At 44.3% G+C, this 18,602-nt stretch overlaps 1 protein-coding gene across 7 annotated transcripts in view; it reads right to left on the bottom strand.

The window, feature by feature from the left end:
- The window catches only part of foxp2 (forkhead box P2), a 103,966-nt gene that overhangs the window by 22,289 nt on the left and 63,075 nt on the right, over nt 1-18,602 (bottom strand). For all 7 annotated transcript variants that reach the window (XM_006780619.3, XM_035906773.2, XM_035906785.2 and 4 more), the window contains 5 exons: nt 10,155-10,292; nt 8,818-8,907; nt 6,747-6,927; nt 5,199-5,484; nt 3,412-3,516 (listed from right to left, as the gene is read on the bottom strand). In XM_006780619.3, the coding sequence (XP_006780682.1) occupies nt 3,412-3,516; nt 5,199-5,484; nt 6,747-6,927; nt 8,818-8,907; nt 10,155-10,292 (800 nt within the window). The remainder of the gene's footprint in view (nt 1-3,411; nt 3,517-5,198; nt 5,485-6,746; nt 6,928-8,817; nt 8,908-10,154; nt 10,293-18,602) is intronic.

The following is an 18,602-nucleotide window of genomic DNA, read 5'->3' as shown; positions in this document are numbered from 1 at the left end:
TCCCAGTAGCTGGGTACATGAATATGTATAAGCCATCAGTGTCCACTAAGGGCCTGATAATAAATCTGCTCAAGTCCAGAATATATGGATGATACACTTTTGCTAATTGACTGTGTGTATTATCAGGGGCTCAGCACAGAAAGTTGGCCTCCATAACTGTACACAAATTGAGAAAACCTGATATCCACAGCATGCATATTTACACACACATCCTCTCACACTGTCTCCTTGGTGTCGGTGCCCTCCCTTTTAAAGGTCTTGTCACGGTGCAGCAGACATGTGGAGTGGTAAAAGCAAGCTTACCTATCCAAAGGGGCCGGGGGGCCTGCCTGACTGAGGTGCCTGCCTCTACAGTGTGTGTATGTGCACATTATATAGAGACAAAGACACTTGCCTGATGCCTTGTGGGTTTAATTAGTAGCGGGTTACAGACACTAGGTTAGCGGCTGAGCTCACCATTTTAACATGGAGCCTGCCTTCCTGCCAGTAATAGGAAGAGCAGAATGGTGACGGAGAGTGTAACAGTTAACTGTGTGTGAGTGAGAACAAGTATGCATTTGCAGGTATATTACTGAGGGGGGGAAAAAAGCCAAAGTAGGCGGGACAAGACGTGCATGTACAGGAGAAGAACACATTTGATGTGTTCAAGCTTTGTTTTTTTAAAGCGCTATAAAAATCTGCAGTAAGCTGGAGGCATTTATTGTACTGACAAATTATACAAATAAAACATCCACATTTACAGGTATTAATTGCATTTTCTGTCTCTTCTGTTTACCAAAAAGGCTCCCACCAAAATAGCCCTGGCACGCAACCTAACAGCATGTTTCTTTCTCTGTCTTTCTCGTGTAACTAACACAAACACACCCACAAAGCAGCAACACCCACCACTCGGAGAAACATTCCCAGCAATATTATTTCATTTTGAACTTCACAGAGCTAATTCAGGGTGCCAGCCACCTCGCGGCTACCTTTTCCAGGTGAGAACACTTAAAAGCGCACTGAAGAGCTATTAAATGCTGATCTTGACAAGTTTCTTCATGGAACAAAACAATAGATGACTAAACGTGTCACCGCCGCTGAGCCGAGCTCCTACAGCAAGCTACGAGACGCCAGCTTGACTCGGGCCCCCTCTCCCCCTTCCGCCCCACCTCCCTGCATACATAACCCACACCCAAGTACCAACATCTAAACTGTCATCTACATCTGACACCCACTTTATGTAACCCCGTTTAAACTGCACTTGTGTGTGAGTGCATCTGTGCGTCAGTGTGTGTCGTCGACTGGCATCTCCGGAAACATGAAAGGACTCCCTCTGACACCTACAATCACTGCTCCGAGGCACGCCACCGAGCAGCCATCTTTGTTCTGATGACGAGTCTGCCTTCTTTGTTGGTGTCTGTTTTCATGTTCTGGCTGGGTTACAGTATAGAGCCAGCCTCTGACTTGCAGTGGTGTGTGTGTGTGTGTGTTTTCCGTTTTGTAGCAGCCAATGTTCTGGCAAGTGTTCTTACAAAACCGTCTGCCAACCTGTGCACTCGCTTTCAAGTATGAAATCTACCCATTTTCCCTCTATCTGTCGAGCTCTCTCAGTTTGTCTTTACAGCCATGCATCCTTTTGCATTGGCTTACCAGCTTATTCGCAGGCACATGGCTTTACACACACTGTATCTATGCCCCTCACCTAAATAACCAGCTAAGCCACCTAGACACAGTATCCTTACAGCACACAGACTTACGTGTGTTTGAGCGTGAACGGAGCATACAGTGCCAAGAAATAGACTGATGTCTTCTGTAAGTAAGTGTACTAAGGTGATAGGACAAGATATCAGAAAATCTGCTAATCCGATAGAGGCTTGCCTTATCACGCACACATCTGTTCTCAAGCTGCAAGGCAAACTCTTCTACCTGGACTGCCGTACATGTATTCCAGGCTGGACAATGGATTGTACACATGCATTTGGCTTTTCATAAGCATGACTAGATGATGCTTATGGTTATGCCATGCTCACTCTAGAGCACTGGTATTGGCATTGACATGTATGCGGCACATTTTCCACAAGGGATTAGCAAACACACTTGTCAGACTGTGATTCATTGAACTCCACTGCCGTCAATAATGGGGCCTTTAAGTGATTTTATGCCTTGGCAGTGTGTGAAAATGGAGTCTAATGTACTGCCTCCCTCTGTCTTTGAAAGACAGGTAAACACCATGTTTATTAGTGTCATTTCATTTTACAGATACACCTTTTAGCTTTAATTCACAAGCCGGCATTGAATTAGCAAAGCCTGACCTAAATATGACTGTTTTTTTAAAGCCTTTTGTAACTTTACAGCCACTACAGTAGAAAAATGCATAATTTGGAAAATAAGCCAGAACAATGTCCTGATTTTAAGAGTTTGTGCAAATTCACATGGACATTTACAGCCCATGAAAAACACTCACCAGATCGTTATTTCACAGTTAATTACAAATCTAATTAGAATATTCAAATTAAAGCTTTCCCCTTTCTTTTCTTCTCTGTGTGAGAGCAGGGAGCCGGGGAAAGAGTGAGAGAGAGAGAGAGAGAGGCAGAGGGAGACTCTCAGTGAGTGGCAATGTGATAACCTGTAATCGGCAGTGCTGCAAACACCTTCTTCCTTTGATGTCCCCCCACTAACATCCTGGCAACAAAGCCGGCCAATTACAAATGAGCTAATTAACTAAATTGTTGATGGAGCATGAAGAGTCCATTCGCTCTGGCGCCTGCACCATGACAACAGTGAATGGGGGCCTTTGTTGTGGAGGTAAGTGTGCGGCCGTGCGAGTTGCCATTAGCTTTTGACGCTTTTTCACAAACCTATCAGGCCCCTCCACGCCAGGAAGGAAAATTTGTTATGGACCAGAGTTGGTTTGAATCCTGCGCTGCTAGAGCGAAACCCTGTCAACTAGCTGTCTATAAGGTCAAAACGAGCTCTGTGAAAAGCAGTGATGTTTTCTTTGTTAGGCCCCCACAGAAAGACCAAGCACTGTACTGAAGGGGATCGCTTTCAGAGATCGTTATTTCCATCTTCAGTCATTTTTATGTGTTATTATGGCTCTGTTCTGGGAGCTCCCCACCCTTCCTCACACGCACACCTGGAAAGCAGGAGGCAGGAAGAAGAAACAGCACTACCTCGAGGGATGTGGGTTGCAAAGCAACTTGCAGAGGGACAGCAACTGTATTCAGGCTAAAAATGCTTAAACAGCACACCCTGTTTGAGATGTGTGGCATCAGATGCTTTGGGCTGGCACTAGGATCAACTGATCAGGGAGGATGGCAGCGAAAACGGACTTTTCAGCTTGCCTGAACTACTGCTACACTCAGTATATTAGTATATTTATAATATATGTTATTTCCAGTATTACGTATTTGTATTAGAGCATGTCCTTACTTCAAAAACTGTCCAAAGTCTTCACAGATGTTCTCACAGCCGGGCCACTTGCACACACCGTGACCATACAGGGGGTGAGTCCCTCCACTTTCTTCGTGTAGTGAACTAGAGGCGGGCCCAAAAAAATGAGCAAACAAGAAACGGGAAATAGCAGATTAAAGACACGCTGAAAGAGGTCAGAGCACTAATTCAGCAATTCATGTGATGAATAACCAAGGCTAAATCAGACAGAGAGAAAGCAAGGGAGAAATGCAATAACAGCAGCTTTATCAAAAGGAAATTTGGGAACTGGGATGTTGATGGCTAACAGCCATTCAGTTTAAATAATCACTACAGGATAACTATATTAAGATGGCGAAGACTAATGTGTGAGAAATAGGCTGAACTACCATCCCCGATGGAAATCTAGTTTGGTCTCCACTGTAGTCACCATCCCATCTTGTAAAGCCATTATGGGGAGGAGGGGTGGAGGCTTTCAAGTAAACATTAAAAATCCAGACAGCCATATAATTTTCATCAGGAGATTAATACTCTGTGTAACTTATGTTCTTTGAGGACAAGGGGAGCAGGGGTGTTCTGGCGTTTTTCAAATGGCACCCAAATAAGTTACGACCCTTCCTAGACAGCACATCCTATTAAAGATGACAGTTTAACCTTTTAGGCCAGGCGCTAGTGTGTCTGTGTGTGTGTATGGAAATGTGTATGAGAGTGTGTTATGTACAGCGTGTGTTTGTCTGCATATAGGCTACACATGTGCATGCATGTGTGTGGTCGATGGCTACATGCATTCATGCCTGTGTGTCTTAGTGCAGGCAGAGCTCACGCTGCGTTTTACAGCGGGGCTTTCCCCTCATCGATCCATGGCGTGTTAGTAAGCAGTGCTCCTGACAATACTCCTTGTTCGATCATTATGAGACACCACACACCCCTCGGGACACAAGCAGATAAAGTCTTTTTTTTCCCTTCCTTTCTTCCTTCTCTTCTTATCCATTCCTTTCCTCTCTCTTTCCCTCTGTCTTCCTTCTAAAGATATCTTTTTCAAGCCTCCTTTTAGTGGTACTGGAGAGATAGCATCTACTTTAAACCAATTACACAGCACTTCCACCTCCAGTGTGAGTTTGTACCGAGCATCTACACAGACACACACACACACACACACCGCTACACCCTAAGTCCTTATTATAATATCGCCCAAGAAAAGCCTTTGAATAATGCATGGGCCAGATAGGCAGATATGTGAACAGTCAGTGTTTCGGTGCTGGATGCATTTATAAAAGACGGCATCACAAGGATAAACATCCTGGAAACGCCACTCAAGGCATCACGTATTCTGTTTACATGACAAGCAAGCATGGAAGGTAATTTTCAAAAGAGAAAAAAGAAAGAAAGCACTAAATACTTAATGTACAAGGGGGTTACCTTGTCTTCTCTGCCAGAGACGCTTGTTGTAAGTGCGCCTGGCTGCATGGCGTCGTCTCCCCGCTTTTGATATGTGTGTGCAAGCTAAGTGTGTTCAACTGAACGCATGGTCCCCCGGGAGAACAAGGCTCTTATTTTTTTTTTTCCTTAAGACACTAATAAACTTTTGAATAAATAAACAAAACGCCCAGCTTTCCCTGAAGCGACGACGGCTTGTTGTCGAGTGCCTCGTTTTGATGTGTTCAATCGTGGCACGGCAACAAACAAGCTCGTGTGAAGAGTGCGGGTGCTGTAAACTTTTCATCTTCCCTTGCTTCTTCCTCTGTGATGCGTCAAAAAGGTGGCGGGTGGCGTTTTAGTTGGTTTACCTCTCTCGCTCCCGTTCTCTTTCCCTTTCCCTCTCTCTCCTGTGGTTGAGGGCGGGAGACTGTCCGTTGGCGATGGAATGGTGAGAGATGGGCGGCGATGCTTTGGCGGGATTGGAGGAGGAGGTAGTTGAAGAAGAGTTGTTAGTGGACAGGTCTAAACCGCCGGCGTGGGTGGCGGCGGCGCCAGTGCCGCTGCTGTGTTTGATGCCGTTGTCCTCCATTCCGTGACCGCCGCCTCCGGTAACGTCCTTCCACAACTGCTGGAGCTCTGCGGGGCTCAATCCAGCTAGAGACGTCAAGAAGGAGATGGAGAGAGAAATAGATAAGGGAACAGAGAAAGTATACTGAATTAATAAAGTTGCTCAACTTAATACTTAATACAAAAAAAAGAAAAGAATCCAAGCTGTGTTATTAGCTCTCACTTGCACATTGTGCTTTTCAGTTTATGATGCATTGCACTCTGTGTTTACAGGACAAAAGCTTAGCTCTGTATGGATTATTCAACAGCCAGAGAAATTCCATACAGCTGCATGACTGAAGGCCCTGCTCTCAGCAAGGGCAAACTCGAATATGAAATCACAGTTTCCTGTTTATTGAAGCCACGTACAGTCTTCTCTGCACAGTCAAATACTGGTTTTAAGCTGGTTATGAATCACTTGTGTAGCTCTGACGCACAACGACTCGTGTGTGTCCAATGAGTAAAACTACAGAAAAAAAAGAGACTGATTATACTGAATATGAGTATGTTCCACCTAAAAACAACAAGCTTTGTCAACTGCTGCTTTTCAGCTCGGCACAGAATTAAGCAGTTTCCTTTCATTTCCTCCTAACATCTTCCTGCCTGTTGTCTTCGTCTGCGCCATTTTGGTGGTAAACAACAAACATAGGTGTTTACTTGGCTCGGGAGGGGAAAAAACTAAAAATGGAGCCTGCTCTCTCCTCCTCTCTCTCTCTCTCGCTTGTCTTTTTATTCTTCTCTTTTGCCTCTCCTTTGTTCTCAGTAAAGGCAGTAAACAAAAACAACAACAACAACCTCTGAAAGAAGGAGGGGGAGTTGGGGAGTGAGGGAATAGAAACAGAGATGGAAAAACAACAAACAGAGGCAGAGCACAGCTGAGAGAGGAACAGAGGAAGACAGAGAAAGCCATAATCAGATGAGAAAAGAGTGGAAGAGAAAGGAAGAGCAGAAGACTAAAAACAATCATGAGGAGAGTTAAGGACAAAGTGAATGGTAGAAGAGCATACCAATGAAGGGAAGGCAGACAGACAGACATACTTAAAGATAACGTATGAGAGACACAGCGGCATACCAATTAGAAAATGACAGACAGGACAGAAAGACAGATGAGTAGTAGGACAGATGGGCTTGGAGACACTAGACAGCCGGAAGGAACAATAAAACAGAGCCAGACTGTGAACAGCACCAGTAGACAAAAATACAGGAAGTATGTGACTACTGCTGCGAGTCACGTGCTTAATATCAACGCAACTACCTCCCTGCTCCCTCTTCTTCCCACCACTCCTCCTCCGCTCTCCTCCTCCTCTTACCTGGTGGGGGTAGGGTTTGTCCGGGCAGGGCGGCTTGGCCCGGAGCAGGACCAGGCAGCGTGAGCAGGCCCTGCCGCTGCATGTTGAGCAGGTGCTGCTGCTGTTGGAGCTGCTGCATCTGCAGGAGCTGCTGCTGGAAGACGAGCTGCTGGGCGGCCAGCTGCTGCTGCTGCTGCTGTTGCTATAGAGAGAGAGAGAGAGCGAGGAGGAGGAAGAGGAGAGGAGGGAAAATTACAGACGAATTAACAACTGAGTGAGCGGGAGAGGACAGAGGAGACGGAGCGCTGTTTGTGCGTGAAGAGTGTGCACTCAGTCGCCTCTGCTGTGACCTTAGCTACACCTCTCTGCTTCTTCTTCTGCTTCTCTACACGCTCTCTCCCTCTCTGTCTGTGCTCACTTAGTCTTTCCTCCTGGTTTTTTTTTGGGCTGTACCACCTTCTTCTCCTGTCTTTGTGTATGTTCATGTCTTTGAGCACACACACACACACACACACACACACACAAACAAAGCTATGCTGATATACCAGCTCTCAAGCCTGTCAGTGTATGTGGCTTGTGATTGTGTATGATACTAAGCCTCTGGTATAATCCCCCCCACCACCACCCCTGATAGTTAATTGTCTCGCCTTCACTGATGGTCTGTTACAGCTTATGTGACCAGAGGGAACTAGCAGAGAGAGATTTAAAGCTGCATGTGAATGCATAGACACAAACACGCACAAACACAAACACACATCCACTGCACTACACCCCCCCATTCCACTCCCTCTCAGCCCTCCTTGTTGGCTCACAGAGTTGTTTATCGCTGGGCCAGACAGGCAATTGCGTAAGCTTTGTGCAAAAAAAGAAGAAAAAAAACAAAGACAAAAACAAAAACAACAACAAAATGAAAAACATCAAACTCAGCCACCGCTGCAAAACAACTGAGAAAGGGAGTGAATTTAGAGAGAGACAAAAGCAGTTGGCTCTGAGCTCTGAAACACAGCCGTACTGCAAACACCTATTAGGAAGCAAAAATCTCAGGTAATGATTGGCTGCAAGTGCACAGTCACTGAGACTTAATGGGGTATACTTTTCTGTATTTCCAGTTAGCTGTGCATATGTAATGCTTTAACCACAGAGGCCAGTTTTTGTTGTCACGTTTCTGTATGCTAGTGATGGTGTACCTAGAAAAGTATGGAGACTGAGGGACTGAGAGAAGGAGAGGGGTTGGGTGGGTTTGGGGGATAAAACCTGTGATGCGCTCACTGGAAAACAGGCTGCATAATGGAGTGGTGGCGGGAGGCGGTTTGCCCCCCACCCCCCCCACAAACCTCTCCTCTGCCTCAAGAGAAATAAGGGAGCAATTTCTATTCCATATTTGATGGCGAGCCTCCTGAAAAACTCTATTCACAAATCCAAACAGAAACAAAGCCGCCGGGAGGTCAGTTGTGACTTCCTGTAAGGGCAGCATAATGGGCTGCTTGAGGAGAGAGAGAGAGGGAGATGAAAAAGAAAGACAGAACGCGCGTGTTTATGTGATACCCATTTTTGAATCAATTTAGCCGTTCCCACAGAATTGCCTGGCCGTGGCTCTAGACCTGGACCGACGCTGTTACGCAAATGTGTCTGAGGCTGTCATGCTCCTCTACTGCTCCGTGACATCCAAAGAGAACAAGACGGAGGCATGTCTGTCGACCGGCTGCCTGTCATTGTGATTTATGAGCGATGCACATTGCAACTTCAGAGGTGCTGCATGTGTTTGTGTGCCCGCAGAAACACTTCATTAATGAGGTGGCTGCAGCACCCTTTGACTTGTGTGAGCATGTGTGAATACAGACAAGACATGAAACTGTCTTTAACTGGCTCTCCATACTGTATAATGCTAGCAGGAATCAGAGGAGAATAGCCAGCACTGCATGTGTATGCTGTGGATTTATTGTAGTATTATACCTCCGGGTTAGCCCGCTTAATTACTTTATTTCTAGAACAACAAATCTGTCTGTTTTATGGTACTTATTACTATCTATAGAGAATCTACATGCACACATTCACCATCATTTCCCCATGAGGTCCCCGGGTGTGCACCTACCTCTTTAGCCTGCTTGCCAGGGTGTTGCTGCTGCAGAAGCTGCAGATGAAGCTGTTCCTGTTGTTTCTTATAAAACTCCTGCAGGTGTTGCTGTACATAAACACACAAGCAAATACAAGCAAAAGTAGAAATTCAAAATGAGTTTATGTATTTATCAAAGCAAAGTTAAAAAAAAAAACCTGAAATTTTCTGTTACACAAACTTGGTGAGGCTGATCTATTATATCTTTTCAGTGTCAGACTCAGATCTTTGCAGTCTTTCACAATATATTTCCTATGGAATGTTAATAGTCCCACAGTGCTGCAGGGATAACAATCCATCATATTAACTATGTATTTAGCTGCCAGAAGGTACTGGCTTCCTTTGGAGTGGTTGAAATAAACAAAATAAACTCTCTTAGGATCAAGCTCTGTACTTTAAACCGACTCTATTAACACACATAGTCAAACCGCTATTTAAAGTTTCATATCATTTTTTTTTCCATGTGGCTGTTTGGCCTAAAAAGAGAAGCCAAAGCAGGCCAGGCCACTGGAATGCTTGATCCAGTTCTATGCAAACTGCTACTGAAATATACAAGATTTAACAGACTATATGCAAGAATCAATTGAGAAATAGTTTTAAATACGTAAATCAACAACAGAAGGTAGCGGATGTTGATTTTGTGACTGATGTGTATGGCGGATGATCAAGCTTTCTATCAAATCTTATGTGAAACTAAAAATGTTGAGTCACATTTGAAGACAAATCCCTGTACTTGCACAGTAGAGCGTGAAAGCACGTGACCACATCGAGCCGGGGAGCTCTTAATGAAGAAGAAGACTCAGAATGACTGACACTCTTAATTAAACTATTGTCTTTTCCTTAATCAAATCTATGAATGACAAATGCATTTCAACTCTGCCGAGTGCGCTTTCTCAAGTTGATTCCAAATATTACATCACCGTCACTTATCGTTCAGCTTCTGCTGCACAGCCCAACTATGCCCTACTCTCACAGTCCCTGATGGATGCTTGTCAGGGAATTGAACCAGCGACACACTAGAGACGGTTAATTAGAGGTGACATGCAGGAGTACGTCAATTTCCGATTCCCCTTGGTAAGCGTGTCAAGGACATGGGGCTGTGGTGAGTTGGCGTAACTGGTGGCTGGGCACACTTATGTGGAGGGGTTGTGTGTGCATTTTTGTGTATGCCTGTAGAAACACCAGACTACATTTTTATGTGGATTTAAATGTGTAACTGTATGGATGTGGGCGAACCAGCCTAGGTGATGATGGGGTATGTCACAGCATGAGTGTGACAATGTTCACACGGTGCATGTAGGTTGGAGTGTGCGTACCTGCTGCAGCATTACAGCCTGCTGCTGCTGGAGCAGGGCCTGGAGCTGCTGGGGGGAAAGCACCTGCTGCTGGAGGATCTGCTGCATCTGCTGCGGCGTCATCACCTGGGGACTCATCATGGCCACTGACACTGGAACCTATACATGGACGATGATGGGGAAAAACAAAGAAACGAAGAGCTGAATAAGTTTTCAGGCATAGTGGTAATTGGTGGTTGGAGAGGTAGGGAGAGCAGGCCTCTCATGGCCGTGACGCTTTGCAGCCTAGAGGAGATGCTGAAGGACAGATGGGTGCCGTGCCTTTGTGTTGCTCATCTTATTTTCCTTCCTTTACCCCGCTGGGAAAAGTAAAGGATTTAAATAGACATAGACCTTAATTAGCAGGACCCTTGAACTCCCCCACTTTATCAGCACCGCTATTATGAAACAGCGTGAAAAAATGCACAACTCTAAAGTTGATTGAAACTACGCTGATGAAGTGGACGCATGGCAGGAACAATCAGCATTATGTCATGGGAGTTTGGGGCGTACCTGAAGTATTCTTTTTTAATCTGTTGGAACGGTGTGAAAGCAACTCTTAAGTTCTCAGAAAGGCTGCTGATGTAGTAGGCTACGTAATTTTGAAAAATGCATGCCCCTTTTAGGTAATACAGTAGAAGAACATCTCCAAAACAAAACCAAGATGCGTACGCTGCTTATGCCACATTCTTCTGAGAAGACAGTGCGAGCCACTTCTGAGGCAGCAGATCAGTAGAACGATGATACGTTTCTCTTCGGGCTTTGATTGCATGCACACGTTCTAACAGGGGAGAGTAGGCTTGCAGTGATATTGTGGAATTTCTGCTCCTTGTAGCTGCTTAAATATTGAATGACTTTTGTGTGTGTGTTTGTTTACTCCTCAGTTATGGAAAAGAGAAGCCAACATGAGTGAATGATTTAGTGTTCAGTTCGGTTCAGTAACACAACAGCTCAACACTTTTTTACTGAATAAGAAGACTAAAGTGGCACATTTCCAACATTTGCAGATACAAATGAGTTTGTTGTGGCATCCTGGAGCTGAATGGTAAACAGGCAGGCATTTTAGACCTTAACATAATTAAAATATCAACATGTAGTAACACTTTTACTGAACTGCGACACTGCTTAGCATAGAGGTGCCATGACAGTAGCTAGCCTATATGGAGTGTCAAGGGGCCAATAAGACGTCCCTGTCCTCATCGCCAGCTAATCAAGCTGGCTTGATTACTTTCCATGTGCGTCTCTCCTCCCTCCCTCTTCCTCTCTCTCCCGTTCTCTCTCTGTCAGGCCTTGACACGTCCTTGTTTAGCTCTCCTCTCCTCAACGCCTACCCCCCACCCCCAGGTTTTCCCCCCTCTTTGATTAGCCGAGACATTTGCATGGTCACTACACATTTTTCATTTTAGAAGTCATTATGCATTAGTGGCTCCTGATCGCCCGCCTTGACTAATCCTGATGAACTGAAAATCACAGCTGAAGGTCAACTTCCAGCCGGCCCCGCTGCACATTCATATTCATATTCAAACAAATCCTGCCTCCATTGTTCATTAGGGTCTTAGAGAGAAGGGACTCCATCTAAGGTGGAAGAGATGGAGGAGGAGGAGGAGGAGGATGTTGTTGTGGTACATCTCTTTTCTTCTCTGGACTCCTCGATGCAAGAGTACAAGAGAAAATGCACAAGGTGCGGAACAAAAGCCGTCAGAAAGTTGCAAATTAAACAGTCCACGTGTAATTATGCAAATGCTGTGCTTACACCTTCAATGCTATTAACCCTTATAGGTATATTTGCAAGGTAAGTAATTACCCCTGCAGTCACTCCTGTTTTTGTGTTAGATGCCATTACAATGGGATGAGTGCAGCCGAGAAACAACACGAGAGATGCACTCATTAAGACTATTAATTGGGTGCTGGCTCAGAGATGTTTAAGTTTACAAAAAAGAGAGGGGGAAATAAGCGATGCAGGCACAGGATTGCATCTTTTTTTGGGGGGGAGTTAGCACAAAGTATGCAGATGCATATATTTTCTGCATGTTATTTCTAACTGTTTTTTAGCTTAGAACTGATAAACTATAACCATTCAAAGTCAGGGATTTTAGCATCAATGGATACAACTAAACAAAACAGAAAAAAATCAATAAAAACAGAAAGCAACCAAGTTATGAGATGAGGAAGCTCTCTTTCTCTTTTTATTAACTTTTTAGAGACATAATGGGTGAAAATCATCTTCATTTCACTGCTCCAAACAAAAAATATAAAATAAAATAAAGGAAGGGGAACCAAAAAGAGAGAAAAGGCAGAAGGAAGAAAGAAAGGGGAGAAAAGGCACTGGCCCACGTCTATTGTGAAGTGCAGCACAATGCTAATTCCAGCATTTAACTGCATGCTTTTCTGCTTGACGTATCAGAGGCTCCAAGATGAAAGCAGATAAGTAATTGCTCTCCTGGTTCTTATTCTTCACTGACAACCCATAAATTTAATTTTACACACACGTTCATTTACATTTTCGAGTATATGACATGATAATTGCAGGAATATAACACCTCCATTCTGCAGGATACTGCAGGAGGGCTTGATTGACATGAGCGGTGAATTGAAAGGAACAGGAGGCTGAATTGCCTCTCCTTGAAATGATTTTGCCACGAAGGGATAAAATTAATGAGCATTTAGAAGACGCTGGCAGTGGCGTAAACATCCGTGCGCCGTGAATAGACTCTCTTTCGTAGAAGCAGAGCCGTGATATCCAATTGGTCTGTGCCTCTGTTTCTCTGTAATCCAAAAGGATACATTTCCAGTATTGCAGCACCAAAAAAAAAAAAAAAAAAAAAAAAGGAAAAGAGAAAAATTATTAATGGTATTTATTAAATTGTCTGAAATTAGCTGCAGCTGATGTCGCCACTGGGGACCTTAAAAAAACAGAAAAGGTTAGCCTCCTGGTTTTAATAGTGCAAATTTGGATGGAGAGCAGCAAGCTAATGAGTTTTAAAAATGGCATTTGAATGTAACACCAGCTTTATAGACATTTGTAAGAAAGAAAAAAAGTAGTTAAAAACTGCATATTTTGAAACATTTGAGCTGCTATTTATTTCCGCCCCTCGTTTTAATAAGCATGTGGAGCTACACTGACATGAAGGTGGAGAGGGTAGAGAGTAAAACAAAAGCCATTTAAATTGGCTGATGATGAGAAAACGTTGCTGGGGCCCTCACCAGAACAAGCAGATCATTACAGCACACTTGTCACACCTGCACCCTATATCCAGCCTCTCCAACACCCCGTGAAAGGTCAAGCTCATCCACAAAGAGCTCAGGTATCTCTTCCTGAGATGGCTCGCACAGTTGTCTATCTTGACCAATGGACGCTTCCAGACATTACACCCACTGTGCGGCACTTTATCTGTGAGATACGTTTTTTTTTTTACGAACAAACTCAAATGAGCTAAAGCAGAGATAAAATGTATCAGAGTTCTAGCTCGAACAATTAGTCTAGCAGAAGGGAATTCCTATTATTTGATTTTATTCCATCATACTTAGCACTAATAAGCAAGCAGGGGGGTAGGGGGTGGGGGGCAGTGAATAAATGGCAGTCACACTGAGGGGGTTGGAACATGTGGCTGCTATCAACGACATAAGTTGCTGTAGTACTGAACGGGGAACTGTGTGGAGCTTCAGACACGGCTGAGATAAAGGCAATGAGAAATGGAAGGGTCCTAGTCGGTAATTATTGTGGATCCTTGGCAGGAGAGTCACTGCTAATTAAGCCACAAGATTCATTTTACACATGAAAAAGAAAAAAAAAGATTAAGAAATCTAGAGAGAAAAGAGACAAACCTCTCTACATGTAGCCTCCCTACATTTCCTTATTTCATCTCAATCTCCTAAGCATCCCAGGAGGGGGCATGGGCCACAACGCCGAGCAGACCTCCACCGTAGTTTGTGGACTTCTGACCTCTCAACTCCATTTCAGTTGACACTGCTCATTTACTAGCCAATTACTGCCAAATGTGGGTGGGCGATTATTGATAGCCGGGACTCTCCACCAGAGGACCACCAAGGCGACAGGGCGAGCTGGTGTGGCTTGCACCTGACTGAGAAGTTTGCAAGAGGCCTGATTGTGTTTCCTATGCAAAATAACACACGCATACATAAGAGTGATTACGCTCAAATGCATGACGTGTGTTCAGCTTAGGGAGATCAATACTGTAGATTGTCAGGACTGAAGCTAAGTAGATTACTGAATGTTTTCCTAAATCAATTTCCATAGCAGTTTGGCAGCAGTGCATGGGAAGTGCAATTTATCATAACATAAAGACCCATCATGTAAAAGCCTCTAATAAAAAAGCCCAAGGAGATTGGAACGGGCTTAGCACAATTTCCATATTGATTTATCTCTACACGAAAGAAAGTCACTGATTAAGCGTCTTGAATGTAGTGTAGCTGTGCGACATTGTGCACATTGTTTGTGTCACTATCAGTACAAATTGTCACACCTTTATCATTAAACTGGCACAATTCACTCTCGACTGATGCCTCCCTGCAGGTGCACACAGTTCAAGAGTAAATGGGAGCGACAGAAAGAGCGAGCGGGAGGGAATTATAAAAGAAAGTGCAGAGAGAGGAGAGAACTGTAATAGAAAGAAAGTGAGAGAGCACAAGTGAGAGCAGGTGGATGTGGGGTGCGTGTGTGTGTGTGTGTGTGTGTGTCGGGGGTGGGGGGGTTACTTTCCTCTGATGTTGCAGGTAATATGGCCTCCACTGGATCAGCCTCTTCATCAGTGACACACAGTAAATTACAAGTGCTTCAAGCAGCTCAGTGAATTATAGTTCATCACTTGGAAAGGCTTTCCCCCTCACCACCAGGGCCCGGGCGTATCAGATCTGCCGGTTAGGATCCAATTAACACCCTGGCCAGAATCATCTGATTGCATGTGTAAGGGCTGGTATAACTCGTTTATTGCACCCATGTATCTTCTGTCACAAGGTAAATTTGTTGCTGCTACATCAAAGGTCTGAGCTACTTTTTTTTTTTTTTTATCCCTCCCTCTCACTTTCTCTTGATCCCCCAAACTCAGCTACCTCGCCTTGGGGTAGCATTTCAACTTCTTTTGCATCACAATGATGAACCTGCTCTGTCCTCGCAATTTAGCAATCTTGTCCTGTAGGTGTTGTAAATGCAGGGGGAGGAAAAAAAAGAAGTAGGGAAGGAGGGAGATGGGGGGGGGAATCTTGTTTTCTGGTTACAAAAGCAGTAACCAAGGGTGTTTGACTTAAAATGTGCTGACGTTTTTTTCCCCCTCTTTCTCTCTCAGAGTCAACAGAAGTTTTTCTCATGAATAACATAATACCCCCCCACCCCCCCAACACTCTTTTTTTCCCTTCTTCTCTGTGATAATTTTTCTCTATTTTCAGATCCAACCAGAGGGGATGCAGAGGAAAGATATATTCATAAATGTAAATGTGAAGTAGCATCCTTTAGCCACGCAGACTGGAGTTGGCTAACTTATGCTTAAGCCTGGCGTCACAGCCCTTTTCCCTGCGTCTATGTGTGTGTGTGTGTGTGTGTTCCGGATGAAAGCCAATAAGCAGATGAGTGCTGCTATTGAGGTGATATTGGTTCAGTGGTGAAATGTGTGGACCTGACCTTTAAAAAGTGTGACACTTCCTAGGATGGCCCAGTGCCTGCAGCCGGTGTGACTGGCCTGGGCAGGAAGCTGCAAATTTACAGAAAACACGGCTAAACCAACATCTCTGCCGATCCATAAACCAACCATAAAACCTTAAATATTTTCATTCATAGCTGAGCTTTGCACAGACGGAGCTGAGGTTATTAGTCTTGTAGAAAAAAGTAGTCACAGCTCGATGGCATGAAAGGTGACACAGCAGCAGTTGCAACACTTGCTCAGGGCGAGCTCTCAGATTTTGCATGATTTAGAACTGGACGTTAAGTAGCAGGAGGTGGGGTCGGGGCGGGTGGATGCCATCCAACACAGTCGCAGCGCAAGGGTTGGGGGTCATTCTGGCTATTTTACATGTGGCTCCTGAAGCAATCATGATAGGAGTGAGGAGTTTATTTGAGATGTCTGGTGGATGGTGAGCCAAAACCTGCACCCAGCAGGTGTTACACTAACAGAGCGCTGCTCTGTTTCTTATCGATAACGATCGATAGGGCCGCTAACAAACACGTTCTGAACAAAGTCATTTCGGGCAATGTAAAACTTTAAGCAACTGTCGCTGTGCTTGTGTTTGTGCAGGCTGTGTGTAGATGCACGGTGCGAGCGAAACAACTGTCAGATTCATAGGCCTCTGTAATCCTCTCCGCCTCTCCTTGTCCGCGTTTCTTTATTTGTATTCCAAATGTCAGTGTATAAATGCCTTTCAGAGAGGGGGGGCTGGTATTGGCATAGAGAAGAGGAGAGCGAGGGGAGACAGGAGCAGAGACGAGAGGGTGTTGTGTGCCTTAGGAGAGCCGTGTAAGCAGAGGCAGGGGATTTACAGGAAGAAATAGGTGTTTATTGAGTGCTCCCGTGGGCTTACTGTGTAATAATAGACCTGTCACATTACGCAAATGTGGAAAAGCAGCTTGAGTGAGTGTGTTTTTGTGTGTGTGTGTGTTTTTGGGGCTGTTTTATTATTATTATTATTTATTTTTTCACCCGTACATGTGAATTTGTGTGCATGTGAACGCTAGAGCTGCTTGCCTCCGCATCATCAACTTCTGAGAAGCAGCGACAAGCAAGCGGATAGAATTAGTCAGGCGAGAGCCTTTAGCCGCTAATACGAGTAATTAAAACTGCAAGCCGAGGCACTTAGATGCTTGTGTACTAAATAATTTACATGCCGTGATCTATGGATCATTTCTCGCTCTTAAATACCAAAGATGGAGAACAAGAAGCAGAGGATTTATCAGTATCTCTGCCATAAGCAGGATGTCATGGTAATATTAATCCTTTTCCCACTTTCTGCTGCGCTAATCATACAAGGGGATCAATCCGCGTGATTCCTCTAGTGGAAAACATGTAGCTTGATTGCCAGTGACTCTTATCTAGCAGTGAAGCTAATAAAATATTGCGCTGCAGCACCCATTGCGGCCTCATAATCCAGGTAAATAATGCAGCTTTATTGAGGAAACTCCCTCAAGACAAGAACACAAAAAATGTGGCATGAGACGAAAGACAATAAAAAAAGCAAAACAAAAAAAAAAGCATTTTAATCAAGTAAGAGTTTCTACCGCTTTATACTGATATTTGCACAAAGGAGTAATACAGTTAAAATGTCATTTGAAATGAGTGGATTCAAGCAAAAGCACATCCACCGCTGGAAAACAGAAAAAAAAAGAGAAAACAATCTGGGGCCAGAATGCATCGAGCCCTGTTTGTGCATCACTGGGTGAGCTGGCAGCAGCACCTCTCCTGTGACAGTCTGCTGAATGGAAACTTTTTGGAACAAAGAGGTGAGGATGTTAATAAAAGCTGGATCAACAAATGGATTAGCTGGGAGCCGAGGACAGGCCGATCGGCAGGGCCCTCTGATTCATATTGATTCATATCGTCAACGAGTCAAGAATGGAGTAAGCAAATGTAAATATTCAATATTTACCATCTGCTGCTGTTATTAGAGGCAGGGGCTTGGACGTGGGCTGACGGTTACGATGCACCCACACAGCTCTCGTTCAATATTGTTCTTCATGCCATGTACTGTACTTGGTGACTGTGCAGGCATTTGCAGATCAGATTCCCATTTGTTTCAATTTACTCAGTTTAGCATACATTTACTCAAACAGAGAAATCCAACAATAAGCTTATTCTTGATGAACGCCCTTTGCCACAGCTAGATATAGAAATATATAGTAGAATAAATAAACATGCCACTGCAAGAGAATATACTGATAATATTAATGCTTTTGATGAGCCCCAGTCAAATTATTTCAAGGAAGGGAAGACTTAGTCCTTGCCAACCTTATCTCTCAGCCAGTACGTAATTAGGCACACAGGGGTGTGACTCCAATTGAAGGTGTCGCCATTGTTAGACTCTGTGAAAATATCAACGGGTGAGGTTAACGCCAATTTCCCTGTTATTAATGAAATGCACAGAGCTCCTAATGAGGTAAACCATTGCTCCTTGATAGTACTTATTAGCCGAGTGGAGGGCATAAACTCCCACACTTCAATTTCAAACGGCTAAAAATAAATTAAATGTAAAAAAAAAAAATCCTCTAATAAAAACACAGAGCAGATGTCAAGGGGCCTTGCATAATTTCAAGCAGGAACTGTCTAGTTGACTGAATGAAACAAGTTGCTGATGTGAGAAAAGTGTTAAGAGTAGGAAGACGGAGGACTGAAAGTGAGTGTGGCGTCAGCGCGAAACTGCGCACGCGTGTGTGTGTGTGTGTGTGTTTGTGTGTGTGCGCATCTGTGTACAAGAGTGACCTTTTTCAAA

This window comes from Neolamprologus brichardi, chromosome 17 (assembly GCF_056152115.1).
Source record: "Neolamprologus brichardi isolate AB-2024 chromosome 17, ASM5615211v1, whole genome shotgun sequence".
In the NCBI taxonomy this organism is placed as follows: domain Eukaryota; kingdom Metazoa; phylum Chordata; class Actinopteri; order Cichliformes; family Cichlidae; genus Neolamprologus; species Neolamprologus brichardi.
The sequence above is the reverse complement of the archived record's forward strand: the minus strand, read 5'-3'. Positions and strand labels throughout refer to the sequence as shown.